This window comes from Argopecten irradians, chromosome 11 (genome assembly GCF_041381155.1).
Source record: "Argopecten irradians isolate NY chromosome 11, Ai_NY, whole genome shotgun sequence".
Taxonomy (NCBI): domain Eukaryota; kingdom Metazoa; phylum Mollusca; class Bivalvia; order Pectinida; family Pectinidae; genus Argopecten; species Argopecten irradians.
In genome coordinates this window covers 40,776,687-40,799,456 of record NC_091144.1, presented here as the reverse complement: position 1 = coordinate 40,799,456, position 22,770 = coordinate 40,776,687, and the positions used below count along the sequence as shown (strand labels likewise).

The 22,770-nt window shown below is 37.0% G+C and overlaps 1 protein-coding gene across 1 annotated transcript in view; it reads right to left on the bottom strand.

Moving 5' to 3' along the window:
* LOC138334639 (myoferlin-like) overlaps positions 1-22,770 on the bottom strand; it is a 101,530-nt gene that overhangs the window by 21,191 nt on the left and 57,569 nt on the right. Inside the window, exons 30-40 of the mRNA XM_069283275.1 lie at positions 16,983-17,150; positions 16,270-16,333; positions 15,787-15,864; positions 15,334-15,515; positions 14,579-14,728; positions 12,743-12,841; positions 12,100-12,261; positions 10,985-11,252; positions 3,368-3,435; positions 1,752-1,973; positions 1,338-1,355 (exon numbers count right to left, since the gene is read on the bottom strand). Of these exons, the coding sequence (XP_069139376.1) occupies positions 1,338-1,355; positions 1,752-1,973; positions 3,368-3,435; positions 10,985-11,252; positions 12,100-12,261; positions 12,743-12,841; positions 14,579-14,728; positions 15,334-15,515; positions 15,787-15,864; positions 16,270-16,333; positions 16,983-17,150 (1,479 nt within the window). The remainder of the gene's footprint in view (positions 1-1,337; positions 1,356-1,751; positions 1,974-3,367; positions 3,436-10,984; positions 11,253-12,099; positions 12,262-12,742; positions 12,842-14,578; positions 14,729-15,333; positions 15,516-15,786; positions 15,865-16,269; positions 16,334-16,982; positions 17,151-22,770) is intronic.

Below are 22,770 nucleotides of genomic sequence, written 5' to 3'. Positions count from 1 at the left end.
ACCTTAAAACAGAAAGTGGGCCAGCGGCCATCTTGGAATACCAAAATCTTTACGAAAATGTTTACATGTTGTTCAGCATCATTTAAAACCCCTACAAACCAATTTTCATTGAGATCGGAGACCGAAACCTTAAAACAGGAAGTGGGCCAGTTAAAAGTAAGAAAATTTGGGGCCCCACCCCTCAGCCCCTAAGGGTCAGACCAGACTCATTTATATAAAATATTATTGTCCTTCCCCAATGATGTTTCACACCAAATATGGATGAAATCCATCCAAGGATGAAGGAGGAGTAGGATTTTAAAGCTAAAATTAAGAAAATTTGCCCTTTTGGGGCCCCACCCCTCAGCCCCTAGGGATTGGACCAGGCTCATTTATATAAAATATGATTGTCCTTCTCCAATGTTATTTCTTACCAAATATGGATGTAATCCATCCAAGGATGAAAGAGGAGTAGGATTTTAAAGCTTAGATTAAGAAAATTTGCCCTTTTGGGGCCCCGCCCCTCTGCTCCTAGGGGTCGGACCTATCTCATTTGTATAAAATTTGATTGTCCTTCCCCAATGATGTTTCTCACCAAATATGGATGTAATCCATCCAAGGATGAAAGAGGAGTAGGATTTTAAAGCTTAGATTAAGAAAATTTGCCCTTTTGGGGCCCCGCCCCTCTGCTCCTAGGGGTCGGACCTATCTCATTTGTATAAAATTTGATTGTCCTTCCCCAATGATGTTTCACACTAAATATGGATGTAATCCACTCAAGGGTTAAGGAGGAGTTGGCTTATGTATAAATAGTCTTATACACAACGCACGACGACGGACGAAACACGATGACAATAGGTCATCCTGACCTTCGGTCAGATGACCTAAAAATCCAAAATAGCTGCCTGTCAGCTATCTTCCAATCTGCGCAATTAGGGTCCATATGGATCCCTGTTGAACTTTCACTTGAGAAGTGACAAACAATAAACTAAAAATAATTGTACCATGTTTAAAACAATCATTCTAATAAAAATACTTTCACTTGAGAAGTGACAAACAATAAACTAAAAATAATTGTACCATGTTTAAAACAATCATTCTGATAAAAATACATACATCATTTCCATATAAACACACATTATAAATAACAAAGTGTCTTACAACACAGTTTTTAAGTTATAAAAGACATTCACAATCAAAAGAGGGAAATTCCATCTTTCTATATTACAGAGCTAACTCCCTTGCAGGTAGATATTGATTGTTATGTCATTATTTTGTGAGCGCAATTCACATTGTTTTCTCTGAAAAATATGATGTCATGACGCTCACAAACATGTGACGTCACAATCAATACCTACCTGCAAGGGCAGATAACTCTGTAATATGCAAATACAGATTAGAATAAGAATAAAAAAAAAACTTTTAAGAAATCAGTGACATTAAGAAACATCAACTCCAGTCCCAAAAAACCCCACTAAAAGCCCAATGTTATTGAGAAGTGTGCAGAGTAAAAAGTCTTCTATCTGTGATTTATTATCTGTACTTATTTTAGATATTAAGAAATTGAAAACTATTAGAAAAAGTATTTACCATAGCTGGAAGGTTTTTAGATTTTATATTTATTATAAACATTCCACAAGAAAAAAGATATGCATTTAATGCTTCATAGTATGAAATTAAGCTTTACTTTGGGCTTGAATTCACGTAAATGAATGCCAAAAAGGCAATGTATAAAATATAGTTTAGATTTGACTATAATAAGCAGAATCCTAAAACTTCCAAGTTGTGTCACTTGAACCCACATTAGATAGAGGTGCTTCTTCTAAATAAAAGAACTTTACAACACCCAAGAGTAGAATTCTGAAGAAGAATAAAATTATGTCAATATATTGAGGATGCCAAACCTCGTCTTCTTTCTGTTTGGACTTCTTAAAAGACGGTAAGTCTAGCTGAGGAAAAGTCATCTTCTTTATTCCCAAAATCGATTTGGTACTCTTCATAAAGATAAATAATCACAAACATATGAAGGATTTTATTTTCATGAAAATTACATTCGTTATTTCTGATATTTTTATAAGACATTTGATAACTTTTTTTAGTGACTAAAATATAAATCCTATTGTATATCATTGATTCTGTGGTTTCTGTAATCACTAGTATGACATCATGTTGACTGCTTCAAGAAGTACATTCTATATACTTCATGAACTTTAAGATGTTTTCTTTACAAGAAAATCTGAAATATATGACTTTGAAAACCAATCCTCTTCAATTTTTAGTTTCAAAATATTCCTTGAGTAAGAAACGAGACAACATCTACATGTAGTTGGAACCATTCCAGAGATCTGCCACCCTGATAGTACAAAAGCAAGCTACACGTTGGTAAACGTCAAGGGACTAAAGGGAGACAATCTGGGATAATAATATGCAGGAAGGAAAATTCCTCCCAACCTACGACGAGTCACCTTTCTTCTATCCTTGGAAAATGCCGAGGAAATCTTGACTTTAGCTTTGTCAAACCTGCCCTGTGTAGCAGTATGTAAGTACAATAACAGTATCTACATGTCAAAGTGCTGAACCCAACTGGCACCAGAACAATTAACATACTGTATTTGCCGTAATTAGCACCCAGAGCGCTTAAAAATTTGTAACAAAAGGGGTGCTTATTAGTGAACTGAAAATCAGCAATATTTCACCTCTTTCTGTCCTCATGACACAATAATCTGTTACAGTAAACATGCATATGCCTTTTAACCTTTGAAACACATTATTAAGTCATGATTCACATGTAAAAGACTCACAAGTTCATGTAATATGGGATACAATGCTGATGTCAGAGGCATCACATGTTGTAAAACATCATAATTTAATCCATGGGATGGGGGTGTTTATACAACTTCAACTCTTCTCCAGAAAAGGGGAGGGGCGCTTATAGGCGGGGGAGGGGGGGGGCACTAATAACGGCAAATACGGTAGTAGTTTCTGTAATGCTATTTCCAAATATAATATAATTACATCAGAATTAAACTTTGTTAAATCTAAACCTGCATGAAATATTTCAATTAAAACTGATCCTTGTTTGCAAAGCAAAGAAAACTTTTGAGAATTTATATTCAACTACCATCATGTTCATTATAACATTTTAGAATCTTAAGATAATTATTAAGATTTACATTGACAACGTTAATTCAATTGGTTTAAATAGGACACACATTTATTATATATTTATTGAAAACTAACTCAAAAGATAAACATTTTAACTATTTAAGAAATAAATTCAGGAAATAGTTCTTCATGAAAGGGAGATAACTCTAGGTCTGACATTACAAATAAGTTTCTTCAACTTCAGTAAACATGTGGAGGATGATTGGAGTTATAATGTACCTACCTTAGGTTTCTCATCACCAGGCATGTCTATAATGGTGTCACCCCCGGGACCATTTCCCACAATTCCACCTGGCAGCAAAAATAGAACAAATGAATTTAAAATTAATTTCACTCAACAATATTATCCTGAAGATTAAAATGAAACATTTTTGTACTTTTTTTAATTTTCATTTCGAAATAATAGGTGTTTTTTTTAAAAAAGATGAGAAAATTACAATCAAATAGTCATTCATGCACTACTTATTACATATTTTTTCATCTTTCGCAATTTTGCTAAAATTTTCATATAGATAAGAATTATAGATAGAAAATCTATAAACGGTCACCACGGTTACTACGACACTAAGCTCAACAGTGTGGTAATATCATTGTTTACTCGTGGGGGTGAGACAATGGACCAAAGACACCCTGGGGAAGAGGAGGGGAGGGGAGGGGGAGGAGGAATATCACCCTGGGGATGGGAGATCTATTAGGGATGAAGAACATCTACCTGAAGTCATCGACGTTATACAGCAGGAATAACTAATGAATTACACAGAGCACTTATATATAACCCTGGAGGACAGTATGTTTGAGGAGATTAAAATTGGCCACAAATACGTGGGAACCTATCTCTAAACTTGATTCCATTTTGCTTCTTTATAGTGATGGATAACATGGCCTTCATTGTCATAATTGTACATTACAAACTACTGGTATATACTTACTGATTGTAGTGTTACAAAATAATGATTATCTAAAAAACAAGAGGCCCAAGGGCCTTAACGGTCATCTGACTATCTTGGCAATAGCTGTATAGGAAAATAATTAGATATGGTGTCATGGTAGCCATCTTCAATCTGGGATCAACCAGAGATATAACATCACTTTGACAAGATCATATCAGTCGCATTTCATGTTTCAAGTTTCAGTTAAATTGCACTGGTAGAACTTGAGAAGAAGTTCAAATGTGTTTTCAAGATGGCATCTGTGGCAGCCATCTTGGATCATCTGTGGCAGCCATCTTGGATTTTGGATCGACATAAAATATAACAACACTTGGTCGGGACCATGTCAGGATCATTTCATGCAGGTTTCAGCTTAATCACACTGGTAGAACTTGAGAAGAAGTTCAAAATTCAAGATTTTGGAATATTTGACTCTCGTGACCTTGAAAGTAGGTCAAGGTCATTCATTTCCACGACTTTGATAGCCCTTTATCTCAGCATGCTATTGACTAAATATGAATACCCTGGACCTTTCGGCTAATCAAAAGGTGTAGTTAAAAGATTTTAGCTTAATTGACCCCTGTGACATTGAAAGAAGGTCAAGGTCATTCATTTTTATAACTATGGTAACCTTCATCCCAGCATGCCACCAGCAAAATATGAGTATCCTGGACTTTTGGGTTAGTTAACAAAAATCGTTCAAAGAATTTAGCCTATTTGACCCTGTGACCTTGAAACCTTGAAAGAACGTCAAGGTCATCAATTTTCACAACTTTGGTAGCCCTTCATCCCAGCATGCCACAGGCTAAATATGAGTACCCTGAACCTTTCGGTTAGTTGTAAAAAGTCATTCAAAGATTTAAGTCTATTTGACTCCTATGACCTTGAGAGTAGGTCAAGGTCATTTATTTTCACAACTTTGGTAGCCCTTCATCCCAGCATGCTACAGGCCAAATATGAGTACCCTGGACCTTTGGGTTAGTTAGAAGTCTTTCAAAAATTTTAGCCTATTTGACCCCCGGTGACCTTGACAATGCGTCAAGGTCATTAATTTTCACAACTTTTGTAGCCCTTCACCCCAGCATGCTTCAGGCCAAGTATGAGTACCCTGGACCTTTTGGTTAGTTAGAAGAAGTCGTTCAAAGATTTTAGCCTATTTGACCCCTGTGACCTTGACAGTACGTCAAGGTCATTTATTTTCACAACTTTTGTAGCCCTTCATCCCAGCATACTACAGGCCAAATATGAGTACCCTGGACCTTTTGGTAAGTTAGAAGAAGTCGTTCAAAGATTTTAGCCTATTTGACCCTGTGACCTTTAAAGTAGGTCAAGTTCATTTATTTTCACAACTTTGATAGCCCTTCATCCCAGTATGCTACAGGCCAAATATGAGTACTTTAGGCCTTACGGTTATTGAGAAGAAGTTGTTTCAATGAAAAGTTTACGCAATGCGGACGGCGGACGGCGCACGGCAGACGACGACGGACGGTGCATGATGACTATAGGTCATCCTGACCCTTTGGGTCAGATGACCTAAAAACGCTTATATTTCTTGAATTCACAAAGCTAAACTACTCAAGTAGTATGGCATTTATATGATACAGACTATAATCAAACATTTATATGATACAGACTATAATCAATCATTTATATGATACAGACTATAATCAAACATTTATATGATACAGACTATAATCAATCATTTTACATATTGTTATAGAATGTAGGCATAGCAGGGGCACCCTACCTAGCTTCACAGGTAAAAGAGCTAGGCCATTACCGGTCAATGGTCAATCAGTGGTCACAGCTAAAGGTCATCAACAAAGTTTAAGGTAAATTAAGGTACCGCCGCCTTACTTATATTGAAGCATGATTAAGGCCACTAGGATTGGAAATTTGATGTCACTTAATTGTAAAAATGTTATGAAAAGTATAAGGCATATAAAGATATTTAACTTTAATTAAGTATCATAAACTTTCCAAATACGGACTACGAAAAAATGATTTGAAATTGTAAGATAAATTTCCAGAACCAAAATAAGTACACAAAAATAAATAATTGAAACAATTAAGAGATCCCAAAGTGATTTTGGTGCCCACCACAAAATGATCTATGTCTGCCAATAGAAACCGGGATTTTTTCTCTGCTTTTCTCTGCTTTTCCATCTCACTTTCAAATACTGAATGCATATGTAGCGAAACTTCACATTAAATTGCTTAGCAGAATCAGTCACTACGATTTAAAATGTCTGTTACATGTATAATTTGCACTTATATTTGTTCTAAACGACAGTAATGGTGAGACTCGAGAAAATATATGGATTAGGTTTAATTATTCATTTTAGTATTATACACAATTTCAACTTCACAAATCTCAGGTTTCACAGCAGAAGAAGAGATAAGAAATCCTTCGAATTTGATTTCACCTTCCCCCTCCCCAAAATGGACAAATACAGTAAATATATATCTAGGAAGTATTAATAGATATTAATATAGACTTCACATATGACTACAGGCTATGTAATGTTATAATGTATACAAAACCTCTCACAGTTAATACAATCAGATAAGTCAAGGGGAGGTAACTATGGAATAAGGCTATGTAATGTTATAATGTATACAAAACCTCTCACAGTTAATACAATCAGGTCAGTCAAGGGGAGGTAACTCTGGGATAAGGCTATGTAATGTTATAATGTATACAAAACCTCTCACAGTTAATACAATCAGGTCAGTCAAGGGGAGGTAACTCTGGGATAAGGCTATGTAATGTTATAATGTATACAAAACCTCTCACAGTTAATACAATCAGGTAAGTCAAGGGGAGGTAACTCTGGGATAAGACTATGTAATGTTATAATGTATACAAAACCACTCACAGTTAATACAATCAAATAAGTCAAGGGGAGGTAACTATGGGATAAGACTATGTAATGTTATAATGTATACAAAACCTCTCACAGTTAATACAATTAAATATGTCAATCACAGGGAAAGGGAGGTAACCCTGGGATATCTCTGGTTACATAAGACCACAGGGTGTCTTTAGTAGAGGCTGTTCCAGAATCAACAGGTAACTATGACAACCATTGGGTGAATGATTCAATCTCAATGGAAAGCTTCTGAACATCAAAGAACACATTTCTTTATTTTGGACTTGTGTAATATTATCTTTTCTATATGAAGATTATTTTTTCTGTTTCAAAAGAAAACCAGACTGAATCCGTTAATTTAAAATTCTTTCTCAAACATGATATTACAAGAATGGTTCAGATTAATTGTTTGTGTCGATCTGGGAACTTCCTTCAGTGACTAACTAGTGGTAAGCATCACCTACTACTGATAAGCATCACAATAGCACAACATACATTTAAAACTCTAGCAATATGAATAAAGCTATCGACATTACAAATATAAGCATGATATAGTGTAGTAAATGGCTCTCTATCAGGGCATGCAGCTTCTACAGGAATTCATCTAACAGAGTGTACAGGAATTCATCTAACAGAGTGTACTCGTGATACAGATCAGACCAAGGGGAGATAACTTAATTCCTATTTTAAATCTATACCTTTTGAACTCTGAAGATTTTACAGTTTAACTGTTTAAAGTGAAGAGTACTCGAAGAATAAAATATTCAATGATATTAACAATTTCAACGGGATAATTGTCTTATTTACTTATCAAAACGAAAATTTAGAGATTCTCTTAGGAATGTTAGTATAAAAGTTGTTGGAAGGTTAATCTATACAATGTCAAAAGGAGAAAAAGTCAGATAACTAACTGATTATTCAGGGGCAGATCATTCTTTCAGAGGGACATAAAATCAACCCTGAAGTGTCTGCAGTTATCCTAGAGAAGATGCTAGGGGCAGATAACTCATTATGTCTGGAAACGATAACAGTGACAACAAAATTCTAAATTGAAGGATTTCTATAGGACTAAGACAGTTAATTTAGTAGGGAGAGGAGGGGAATGAGAATGATTTAGTAGCGGGTATTTAAAATGACGAGAGATGTGTGTGTTATGAGGGGGGTTTGTGAATGAAGGCAGTGTTGTGAGTACAGTATATATATATAAACTCTCAAAACCATACTTTGTCTAATCCGGATCCCTCTATTTCAGCTCAATTGTATGGTATTTTCTTCTTCATTTTTAGTCTCAAGAACCTGGCTATACAAGCCAATTTCTTTATGATTCATCTGCTCTTGCGGGTAGGGATTGATTGTGACGTTATGAGTTTGCAAGCGTAATGTCGAAGAAAATGACGTAAATTGCTCTCACAAAATGATGACGTCATAATGGATACCTACCCACAAGGGAGCTAACTCTGTAATATGATGGAATATGCTGATCATATTGACATCCGGATTAGACAATTTACAGTTTTCACTACAATAATTCTATAAAAGCTAAACAAGACGGGACCCTCGTAGCAGACACACAGACGGGTAACTAACAACCACCATATGTTAGGGAGTCAGCGGCCATATTCACTCTGTACAACATCGAACTCGAACCATGCACAATGGCAGTTTCTCTCAATCTTTCAGTAAGTAACATTTATTTTCAAAGGAGAAAATGATCACCGTGTTTTAAAATACCAAACCAAAACATCCAGATCTTACCTCAAGGCTTGTTTAAAAAGAATTTCATTTTGTTTAATATTCTCCCTGAACTCACTCATGCTACATTTAACATAACATTGATGTTTTATACCTATACAAAGGCGACAAGCTACAAAGCATGGCTAAGTATTTTACCTTCTGCCGGCTGTAAGCATAGATAAATGATAAGTATACAAGATATGTTATATATAAGTCATGTGATAAGTTAATTTGGAATCACATGACAGCCCCTACACCATGTCACATGACAGCCCCTACATCATGTCACATGATAGCCCCTACACCATGTCACATGACAGCCCCTACATCAAGTCACATGATAGCCCTACATCATGTCACATGACAGCCCCTACATCATGTCACATGATAGCCCTACACCATATCACATGACAGCCCCTACATCATGTCACATGATAGCCCTACATCATGTCACATGATAGCCCCTACATCATGTCACATGACAGCCCCTACATCATGTCATAGCCCTACATCATGTCACATGATAGCCTACACCATGTCACATGACAGCCCCTACATCAGTCACATGATAGCCCTACATCATGTCACATGACAGCCCCTACATCATGTCACATGATAGCCTACATCATGTCACATGACAGCCCTACATCATGTCACATGACAGCCCCTACATCATGTCACATGAAGCCCTACATCATGTCACATGACGCCCTACTCATGCCACATAAGCCCCTACATCATGACATTGCAGCCCCCACATCAAGTCACATGATAGCCCTACATCATGTCACATGACAGCCCCTACATCATGTCACATGATAGCCCTACACCATATCACATGACAGCCCCTACATCATGTCACATGATAGCCCTACATCATGTCACATGACAGTCCCTACATCATGTCACATGACAGTCCCTACATCATGTCACATGACTAACCCACAATAAGTCACATGGCAGTCCTAAACCAAACTATTACTATAAAACCTCTGTAATGCTGACAGAATGATGCTGACTAACCCCCCGCCCCCCCCCTCCCCTCCCTGCAGACCTCACCCCACCCTCTGTATAGTCTAATCCTTATAATTACCAAAATGACCACTTTTTGCTCTGCCCTTCTGACCCACAGGAGGTTTAAGCAATCAATCTGAAAAAGTCTACACCCAATAAGGATGCTGTGAGTCAAATTTGGATAAATTCTGACCATCAGTTATCAAGAAGAAGTCAAGTGGATGGACAGATGCTGGACACCGCAGTAAGGTGTACTAATAACCTGGATTGTTATAACAGGACATATAAACAAACTAACTGTAATTTTCTTCAATCTAAACCAATTTCTTTTGTTTTGTTCTGTTGATCATAAACATCCAATTCTTACTTACTTCCCTTAGAACGGTGAAGCTACAATAATATTGCTATACATTTATTGCCCTGATGTGAGGGAGACATGAATATTTGTTTCCCACAAGATAAATCATGTGTCTCGAAGACGTAATTGTCATCTTCTGTCAGCATTAGCCCTTCATCCTCACTACATCAAACCACTGAAGTCAGTAGAACCTAACTAAACCCACTTTTGTTAGTATATTTAGCTGAGAGTGAAGTGTCGTGCAGAAAAAAAATCTATCAACAATGGGAACAGTCAAAATTATTTTGTTTTCATCTTCTCAAATAAATATGAATCTTAAACGTTAAATTGAAAAACAAATACAACACTGAATTTTAAACTTTAAAATGAATTTTGAACAACTACAACATCGAATGATAAAAATATTCAGTAAAACCAGAATATGCAACACTGAAGTGTTTCAATTTTTATATCTATAAAAAACAACATTAAACTTGTAAGAAAAATGTTTTGAATAGAAAAAAATATCAAAATATAACTGGAAAAGTAATCATGCTTAAAGTTCAAATTATAACAATTTCTTGTGAGTCTAGATATTTGGTTAATATATATATATATATGTATTGCTACCTACAAATATTTTTTAAACTATACAAACAGAAAATGCATTGTTTCTAATTAAATAACTAATATATAGTTTAAGAACTAATTTGAATTATTAATCAAAGTTTGTATCAATCTTGTATAACTTTGTAAGTCAGATTAAAATTTAAATCTCTTGATTATATAAATTTATCAAACAAGAATATTTAATGTTCTTTTGAAGGACCCGAGTTGAATTTATGGATTAATCATGAAAAAAATATTTTTATATGATAATTTATAAATAGCACTATTTGACTGCTGTTTAATGGAGGGGCGGGGGCGGGGGTCTAGAGGAGAGGGTGTCTCACCCCCGGAGTATCCGCCACCGAGGGTCCCCGTGTCAGCACGCTGAGAGATCTTAGATATCCGTTTAGTGGAGATGTCTAGCAAAGCAACAAAAGGAACTGAACCCTGATCATCTTCATCCGGGGTCGCTGCGGTGATGGCGGGCTGGCAACGGAATTTTTCAAACGTTTTCAAGACATGAATTCCCACGGTCGGCTTGCGGCCAAACTGACGATGGTCCCGAACGCGTATGTTCATCGGTGGCATATATAATTCTTCTCGTGGCAACATCTGCAGAGAAAAAGTCCTCCAGTAAAATCTACTATTTGTCTTAGTAACAAAATAAGGTCCTGTTCTTCTGCAATAGCGATAACATTGAGGGAATCTTTAAGTTACATTGGAACAATTGTATTACTTCTATAATAGCGATAACATTGAGGGAATCTTTAAGGATGTACATTGGAACAATTGTATTACTTCTACAATAGCGATAACATTGAGGGAATCTTTAAGTTACATTGGAACAATTGTATTACTTCTACAATAGCGATAACATTGAGGGAATCTTTGAGTTACATTGGAACAATTGTATTACTTCTACAATAGCGATAACATTGAGGGAATCTTTAAGTTACATTGGAACAATTGTATTACTTCTATAATAGCGATAACATTGAGGAAATCTTTAAGTTACATTGGAACAATTGTATTACTTCTATAATAGCGATAACATTGAGGAAATCTTTAAGTTACATTGGAACAATTGTATTACTTCTATAATAGCGATAACATTGAGGAAATCTTTAAGTTACATTGGAACAATTGTATTACTTCTATAATAGCGATAACATTGAGGAAATCTTTAAGTTACATTGGAACAATTGTATTACTTCTATAATAGCGATAACATTGAGGAAATCTTTAAGTTACATTGGAACAATTGTATTACTTCTATAATAGCGATAACATTGAGGGAATCTTTAAGTTACATTGGAACAATTGTATTACTAAGCATATGACTTCTACAATATTAGTGGTTCAATTTTGAGACAGATTACAAAGTTATTCATTTAAGATAACTTTTAAATTAAGGCTGGTAACTGTATTGATGCCGAAATCATCGAAGCCTCTAACTTACCACGTCAAAGAAGAGCACAGATTCGTCAAAGTTGGGGTTTTTCTTGGTATTTTTGATGACCTTGGATGACACTAGATGACCTCCACATTCAAATTCAATACTAGGGGAGGTAACTGCTGACAACTGGAATTTCTTCATATTCCTCACCCCCCAGCACAGCACCTAATGACAGCAACAAACAATATAAGGATATATTATATATATGACAGCTGTGATAAACACTTCAATAGTAGAATTTTTTTAATTTGTTTTTATCATTAAAACACAATTAATATTAATTTGCTATGTAAAGACAGCAAATAAGATAGGAACCCCCGCAAATAAAACCCAATGCAGTTTATATTTGCATTTTTTTCTGAAATATTATCAAAGTAAATCACCGCATCAATAACAATACTGATCAAATTCCTAAACACGACAGAATGTGAAAGTGTGAAAGCTTGGCTTTGTTACAAAACATCTGCATGTTGGTACTTTGGAAATTTAAATCAAGGTAATCATTTGGCCATGACAAATGTGTGTGATGAAAACAGAAGATTTTATAACTAAATAAATGAGATCTTCAAACTTTTAGTTTTTACCTCCACTGCAGTTTTCTTTCCATATACTTTCCCTATATATGTAATATGAAAATCTCTCTTACCTCCACTCCAGTTCTCTGCATGACGGGTCGGATACCATTAGGCACCAGGAACAGATTTCCTTTCTTTGGAGGCAAGAATGGCAAATCTCCTCCGCCAAGCTGTCAATTGTTTAAAACTTTTTATAAACTTTTCAATCAAAATTCCTTAGAAATTAAACCTATCATTTTCTTCTAAATTGATATTCAAATTTGTCATTTTTTTAGCATTTTCTGTACATGAAAACCAATATTTGTCTGAGCTAAATCCAATTTTTTATCTAAATATAAACAATTCAAAGATATGTCTATTGTTTAATAGATGTGGTACATAATCTACATTTTAGTTCCTTGAGTCATGGTCATTTGAATGCTTGAAGATTCAGAACAACTGGTATCACCTTTTGTTATGTATAAGAGTATAATACACACAAATCCAATCTAAAAAATAATCTTAATATCACTGTAATAATCGAAATCATACACTGACTTCTCACCATAAATGCCAGATTTTTCAGAAATCATTTGCATTGGCTCTCGCACATGGAGAGAAAAAAAACCAAAAGTATTTAAATGTGCATTTAGTTAAAAATATCTCCCAAATCTTAAAAATAAAAATAATTGCTTCTCCAACATTCCATGGAACCATAGAGTGAAAATGTTTTTAAAATCTTTAAAGAAAAAGAGATGAAAAATAGAAAATAACTAAGACACTAGTTTTATAATATGAAGACACATTGAATTCTGTCACTGATTAATTACCGTTTGAATGAAGTGGTCATAAGAATGTGTCCTAACCTTACTATCTCCATCATGTTAACCAATAATGATAACTTGGAACACACGTAAGAGCTATATACTACCATTGAACTAGGACTCCTTCTAATATAAATTAATTCAAGGTGTCAGCTCCTTATTTAGTGAAATGTGAAATTAAAATTGTGCACAATTATAAAATTTTCATGACATTGTGTAACCCAAATTAAGATACAGCTGTTTCTTATTTCTCTAAGGATTCAAACCCTTTTTGACCCCCAAATCTGTCAAACTTTTCAAACTTGTTATAAGCGATTAAGTGTTTAATTTCAAATATCAAGTACATCCTTGATACAATAGGTATGACTATTGTGTATCATTGTAGTTGTAGTTGCTATGGTAACCATCCTAAAAATACATAAATCAGGAAAATATGGAAAATTTGTCAATTTTGGCAATGTTGTGCTTTGTTTTTCATTTGCAAATCATTGAGTGCAGCCTTGAACAAACTTTATATAAAATAAATGAAAAATAAATAAATGAAAAATGACAAAATTTTCAGATTTCCTTAATCAATGCAGTTACCAAGGCAACTAAAACTAAAAGGTAAAAGCAAAATTAGAAAACTTTCATTACAATTGAATCAATGATGTACTAAATATTTCGAATACAAAAACTTAATTTTCAACATTTAGTTTTAAAAAATGATGAATATGGGTCCAAATAGGTCCAAATCATACATAGTCCTTTAATAACAATTCTAAGCTCCTGATACCAAAGACATAGTATTCAAAGTATGCGTCGGGTGTTTGGTCACCACGTCACCACCACACTCGTGTGACACTCTTGAAAGTGGATGAGAACCAAACCATCTGATGTGAACTGTATAAGTGTGTACACAAACCTTTCCATAGACTTTCTCGCCTCCGGGAATCTTAAGATAATTATTATTCTTAAAAAATAATTCTCAAAGAAAAACAAAATCACAGTTGCTTCACATATAAATTTGCACTTGGCTAATTCCTTACAGCTTATTGTCTATAGTTGTTATTTTCTTTTAATCTAGATAATTTTAAACCAATAGGAGCTTGAATATGTCCTCACCAAGAAAAGTTCGAAGGCGGCCAGTAATTCTCCTCCGTCCTCGTTTCCACGTTTGATGTCGTACCATTGGAGGACTGGCATTCTAGCGTCACTCGGATCGAGCTTCACCATTGGCTGGGCACGAGCTCGCCCGAGGAACTCATTGGATCCCTAAAACAGATATAGGTCATGCTTAAACCAAAATCATATGACACGTACTTCATCAAGTAATATGTTCTCATTGAAGCTTTTATACGATGTCACCAATGTCTGACGGTGCTATTCCTACATGTATTAATATAGCTAGAGGCTACATAACTAAACATAAACAAGTGATATCCAGGAAATAATCTGTCAATATTCTCTTACAACCACTTTTACACGCTGTGACCTATTTATTGATAATGTTACTATACTGGGTCACAGCCAGTTAGGTATCATGATTTTTTCAAAATCTTTTAATGATTTTGTCAAAACAAAAAAGAATAAACAAAAATTGCAGGAATAATAAACACGTCAGTCATGATTTCCCAAACTATCTTTGAATGGTACAACCATTGATGACAAAGGCAAAACGTAGAGTTGTTTGCAATATCATTTACCAAACAAATAATTTCGTGAAATGAACACTTGAAAGGGTGTTGTAGTTTAGCTGTTCAAAAATACCAAACAAATTGTACAGGAGATAGGGCATGTGGAGAAACCATGATAACTGAATGTGGCCCAGTACACTGTGAACATGCTTATCTTTGAATTTACACATACTCTGTACTTACCAATTTGTCGAAGTCAAACACTTCAACAAAAATCTCAGGTGGTTGTGACTCAATTGTTTTTGGGTCTCCATAAATCTCAAATTCTTCAAAGATGATGGTTTGATCCCAGCTCGGACAAAGTGACTTGTGGATCTTCTCTGTCACACCACTCTGGGTCAGGAGAGATACACGGGCGTACGGATCTGGAAGTCACATGACAAGAATGATGAAGTCATATGACAGGAATAATGAAGTCACATGACATGAATATGAAATCACATGACAAAAATAAGAAGTCACATGAGATGAATGATGAAGTCACATGACATATGGTTTCCAATATTGCTGTGAAATTTCATTAAAATTAGCCCAGAAACTTAGAAGGTATAATGAGTGAATCTATCTTCATATTATACACTATGCAGGCTGTTATATTTCAACTTATTACTAATTAGGCAAATTATTCAAACTTACCAGATAGACCTGATTCGTCCCCGGCCAACAAATCCCTAGCCTGGTAGATATACGCCCTCAGCTGGTACTTGTAAGATTCTGTAACACAATTATAGATTTCTCATTATCCCTCAACTAAATTAAATTTCATCTTTTGGAAAATAGGACGATTACATTATAATTTGTCATTCTTTCAAAGCGGGTACATATGCTTACCAGTTATCTATTGGAAATGTTTACTCACGCCTATTATGAAGTTTCATTCGGTAACTATGGTAACCAAATGATATTTGTGGTTTTAAAAATTTGTCATTCTTGAAAACAATTACATAGCCACTAACAGCTCAATTAGACTATATCTAAATTCTAAGCCACCTTTACAACAGGGCAATAGACAGCAAAGGAACCAAAGTGCCTCAAATCAAGTCACAGTGAAGGTCAAAATAGAAGGTCAATATTCAAGGTCAAAGTTTAAGGTTTATGAATATTCAAGGTAAAACTTACTGTCAAAGGTGAGGAACATCCTCGGGGCTGTTAATGAAGCAACGCCATCTTTGTCATCATCATCCTGGAAATTATATAATAAGAGTGTTGTATGAAACATAGAAGAGACATGAGTGATTTCCCAATCACTGTTGATACTCGAAGCAGTACTTTCAACTTTTTATGCTTTGCATACCAAATTACAACTTCTCATACCCAGACATGTTCGACCCCCTGAATAATGTTTCGGCACATGAATGTACGAAGATATGTGATTAGTGATCTGTTTTGGGTACTTTCACCAATTAATTTTTTCTTTTAAAATATCTCTTTTGGTAAGGCTACGTTGGCTGTAGCATAATTAACAATAAGTTCATAACTTTTAGCCTCTAAAGAATAATAGTAAAGTCTAAAATTGTTCTGTTTTTAACTCTAGATACAAGAACTAGATAGTTGTCAGCGACAACTTAAAGCAGTTCCCCTGTGTTTTCAGGGGTAAATGATATAGCTAGTTATTTTCGTGGAGATGATATTTTTCGTGATTTTGTGGCACATTGATATGATAGCGAAAATTTAATCCGCAAAATAAGGAGAAATGGTTCAATGATATCTACCTTTAAAATCCATATTGCGAAAATTTATAATCACTCACATATGATTTTTTCATTTTCAGATCAAATCTCGAAAATTTTGGTCTGCGAAAATGACCTGCTATATGGTAATAAGATGCTTACATCTGTTTTCATGCTGAAGAAGCAGCTAGCCCCTGGGGTCTCAGCCACCATCTTACGATGCCAGCGTCTGCGGCGAACCATGTCCATTGTGTGCTCCTTACAGTGGAACTTCATGTTAAATAGTGGAGCATACTCCCATCCATCCGCTTGTTCTTGTGACTTCTTTATCTAGCAAATGGAGGAAAAGTATGTTTATGTTTATATGAAGTTCTTAAGTTCTCCGAGATCAATGTCAAAGTTGCAGCAGCGAAAATTTCCCTGCAATAAAAACTGTTCTTGTTATGCATGACATCAAAATGAAATGGAATCAGAAGAACTGTATAGTTTAGGCAGTAGTTGGCCCCAAAATCCATAAATTATTTTAGAAACTAGGTTGTGGTTTTTAGTAAATCCTTGATTCAATAGTAATTGAAATTTTCTAATTTTGCAGCTTTAGTAACAATCCAAAAGGTGTATAAACTGGTCAAATTTGAGTATCTTTTTTGATAACTTTTGTCACAAGAATAATAGAGCATAATCTTGAACAAACTTTACATATACTGACAAATAATGTAGGCCTGTATGCAGGTTGTACATTATAACACGCATGCAGCCAATCACTGACTCAAACAAAAATAAACCAAGCTGCATACAAAACAAATTAACATTAAAATAGGAATTGTTTCATGTTGTGTTCATGCATTAATAATTCTGACAAAATTTCCATAAGGGGGGAGGGGGAAATCTAGCCCATTGGCAAATGTAAGGGGAAATAATTCAATCTGGTTGATAAGTAGAGACAAGTTAGAATGCAGCAAGGGAAGATTACTCAATCTGACTGATGGGCTGGGACCAACTCAGTCTGGTTAAAACCAGTTATAAGGGAACTCCGGATGCATTAACATCTGATGAACATAGCGTAATTCAATCTGGCTTTAGAAGGTTGAATATAGTCTTGATAAAAAAGTTAAGGAGGAGTACGTTTTTGGGAGAGCGGGCTTAGATCTGAAAGTGGGGAGGTATATACCTGTTAAGGTTATATACAAAACAGTACTGTTGTTCATGGGAAGACAAGTAGCTGTTGAATAAATGGTGACAGAAAAGAAACGTAAGTTGATATGAACTATACTTAGGTAAAACCATGCATGGAAAAACCAAAATAATGGATGCCTAAATTGTACGTGGCACAAGAAAAGAAAATGAATGAAGAAATTTCCAAATGAGGACACATGAGAAGGCAACGACATGGTCATCCACAAAAACGACAAGTCATTCCCAATTGATGACACATGAGAAGGTAACGACATGGACCTCCACAGAAAACGACAAGTCATTCCCAATTGATGAGACATGAGAAGGTAACGACATGGTCATCCACAAAAACGACAAGTCATTCCCAATTGAGGACACATGAGAAGGTAACGACATGGTCATCCACAAAAAACGACAAGTCATTCCCAAATGAGGACACATGAGAAGGTAACGACATGGACCTCCACAGAAAACGACAAGTCATTCCCAATTGAGGACACATGAGAAGGTAACGACATGGTCATCCACAGAAACGACAAGTCATTCCCAATTGAGGACACATGAGAAGGTAACGACATGGTCATCCACAAAAACGACAAGTCATTCCCTATTGAGGACACATGAGAAGGTAACGACATGGTCCTCCACAGAAAACGACAAGTCATTCCCAATTGAGGACACATGAGAAGGTAACGACATGGTCATCCACAGAAAACGACAAGTCATTCCCAATTGAGGACACATGAGAAGGTAACGACATGGACCTCCACAGAAAACGACAAGTCATTCCCAATTGATGACACATGAGAAGGTAACGACATGGTCATCCACAGAAACGACAAGTCATTCCCAATTGAGGACACATGAGAAGGTAACAACATGGACCTCCACAGAAACGACAAGTCATTCCCAATAGAGGACACATGAGAAGGTAACGACATGGACCTCCACAGAAACGACAAGTCATTCCCAATTGAGGACACATGAGAAGGTAACAACATGGACCTCCACAGAAAACGACAAGTCATTCCCAATTGAGGACACATGAGAAGGTAACAACATGGTCATCCACACAAACGACAAGTCATTCCCAATTGAGGACACATGAGAAGGTAACAACATGGACCTCCATAGAAACGACAAGTCATTCCCAATTGAGGACACATGAGAAGGTAACGACATGGACCTCCACAGAAAACGACAAGTCATTCCCAATTGAGGACACATGAGAAGGTAACGACATGGACCTCCACAGAAAACGACAAGTCATTCCCAATTGAGGACACATGAGAAGGTAACGACATGGACCTCCACAGAAACGACAAGTCATTCCCAATTGAGGACACATGAGAAGGTAACGACATGGTCATCCACAAAAACGACAAGTCATTCCCAATTGAGGACACATGAGAAGGTAACGACATGGTCATCCACAAAAAACGACAAGTCATTCCCAATTGAGGACACATGAGAAGGTAACGACATGGACATCCACAAAAACGACAAGTCATTCCCAATTGATGACACATGAGAAGGTAACGACATGGTCATCCACAGAAAACGACAAGTCATTCCCAATTGAGGACACATGAGAAGGTAACGACATGGTCATCCACAAAAAACGACAAGTCATTCCCAATTGAGGACACATGAGAAGGTAACGACATGGACCTCCACAAAAAACGACAAGTCATTCCCAATTGAGGACACATGAGAAGGTAACGACATGGTCATCCACAAAAACGACAAGTCATTCCCAATTGAGGACACATGAGAAGGTAACGACATGGACCTCCACAAAAACGACAAGTCATTCCCAATTGAGGACACATGAGAAGGTAACGACATGGACCTCCACAGAAACGACAAGTCATTCCCAATTGAGGACACATGAGAAGGTAACGACATGGTCCTCCACAGAAAACGACAAGTCATTCCCAATTGAGGACACATGAGAAGGTAACGACATGGACCTCCACAGAAAACGACAAGTCATTCCCAATTGAGGACACATGAGAAGGTAACGACATGGTCATCCACAAAAACGACAAGTCATTCCCAATTGAGGACACATGAGAAGGTAACGACATGGTCCTCCACAGAAAACGACAAGTCATTCCCAATTGAGGACACATGAGAAGGTAACGACATGGTCATCCACAGAAAACGACAAGTCATTCCCAATTGAGGACACATGAGAAGGTAACGACATGGTCATCCACAGAAAACGACAAGTCATTCCCAATTGATGAGACATGAGAAGGTAACGACATGGACATCCACAAAAACGACAAGTCATTCCCAATTGAGGACACATGAGAAGGTAACGACATGGACCTCCACAAAAACGACAAGTCATTCCCAATTGATGACACATGAGAAGGTAACGACATGGACCTCCACAGAAAACGACAAGTCATTCCCAATTGATGAGACATGAGAAGGTAACGACATGGACCTCCACAGAAACGACAAGTCATTCCCAATTGAGGACACATGAGAAGGTAACGACATGGACCTCCACAAAAAACGACAAGTCATTCCCAATTGAGGACACATGAGAAGGTAACGACATGGACCTCCACAAAAACGACAAGTCATTCCCAATTGAGGACACATGAGAAGGTAACGACATGGACCTCCACAGAAAACGACAAGTCATTCCCAATTGATGACACATGAGAAGGTAACGACATGGTCATCCACAGAAACGACAAGTCATTCCCAATTGAGGACACATGAGAAGGTAACGACATGGACATCCACAAAAACGACAAGTCATTCCCAATTGAGGACACATGAGAAGGTAACGACATGGTCATCCACAAAAACGACAAGTCATTCCCAATTGAGGGACACATGAGAAGGTAACGACATGGACCTCCACAGAAACGACAAGTCATTCCCAATTGAGGACACATGAGAAGGTAACGACATGGACCTCCACAGAAAACGACAAGTCATTCCCAATTGAGGACACATGAGAAGGTAACGACATGGTCATCCACAGAAAACGACAAGTCATTCCCTATTGAGGACACATGAGAAGGTAACGACATGGACCTCCACAGAAAACGACAAGTCATTCCCAATTGAGGACACATGAGAAGGTAACGACATGGTCCTCCACAGAAACGACAAGTCATTCCCAATTGAGGACACATGAGAAGGTAACGGCATGGACCTCCACAGAAACGACAAGTCATTCCCAATTGAGGACACATGAGAAGGTAACGACATGGACCTCCACAGAAACGACAAGTCATTCCCAATTGAGGACACATGAGAAGGTAACGACATGGTCCTCCACAGAAAACGACAAGTCATTCCCTATTGAGGACACATGAGAAGGTAACGACATGGTCATCCACAGAAAACGACAAGTCATTCCCAATTGAGGACACATGAGAAGGTAACGACATGGACCTCCACAGAAACGACAAGTCATTCCCAATTGAGGACACATGAGAAGGTAACGACATGGACCTCCACAGAAACAACAAGTCATTCCCAATTGATGACACATGAGAAGGTAACGACATGGTCATCCACAAAAACGACAAGTCATTCCCAATTGAGGACACATGAGAAGGTAACGACATGGACATCCACAAAAACGACAAGTCATTCCCAATTGATGACACATGAGAAGGTAACGACATGGACCTCCACAGAAAACGACAAGTCATTCCCAATTGAGGACACATGAGAAGGTAACGACATGGACCTCCACAGAAACGACAAGTCATTCCCAATTGAGGACACATGAGAAGGTAACGACATGGACCTCCACAGAAACGACAAGTCATTCCCAATTGAGGACACATGAGAAGGTAACGACATGGACCTCCACAGAAACGACAAGTCATTCCCAATTGAGGACACATGAGAAGGTAACGACATGGTCCTCCACAGAAAACGACAAGTCATTCCCAATTGAGGACACATGAGAAGGTAACGACATGGACCTCCACAGAAACGACAAGTCATTCCCAATTGAGGACACATGAGAAGGTAACGACATGGACCTCCACAAAAAACGACAAGTCATTCCCAATTGAGGACACATGAGAAGGTAACGACATGGTCATCCACAGAAACGACAAGTCATTCCCAATTGAGGACACATGAGAAGGTAACGACATGGACCTCCACAGAAACGACAAGTCATTCCCAATTGAGGACACATGAGAAGGTAACGACATGGACTCCACAGAAACGACAAGTCATTCCCAATTGAGGACACATGAGAAGGTAACGACATGGACATCCACAGAAACGACAAGTCATTCCCAATTGAGGACACATGAGAAGGTAACGACATGGACCTCCACAGAAAACGACAAGTCATTCCCAATTGAGGACACATGAGAAGGTAACGACATGGACCTCCACAGAAAACGACAAGTCATTCCCAAATGAGGACACATGAGAAGGTAACGACATGGTCATCCACAAAAAACGACAAGTCATTCCCAATTGATGACACATGAGAAGGTAACGACATGGTCATCCACAAAAACGACAAGTCATTCCCAATTGAGGACACATGAGAAGGTAACGACATGGTCATCCACAAAAAACGACAAGTCATTCCCAATTGAGGACACATGAGGAGGTAACGACATGGACCTCCACAGAAAACGACAAGTCATTCCCAATTGAGGACACATGAGAGTACGACATGGAACCTCCACAGAAACGACAAGTCATTCCCAATTGAGGACACATGAGAAGGTAACGACATGGTCCTCCACAGAAAACGACAAGTCATTCC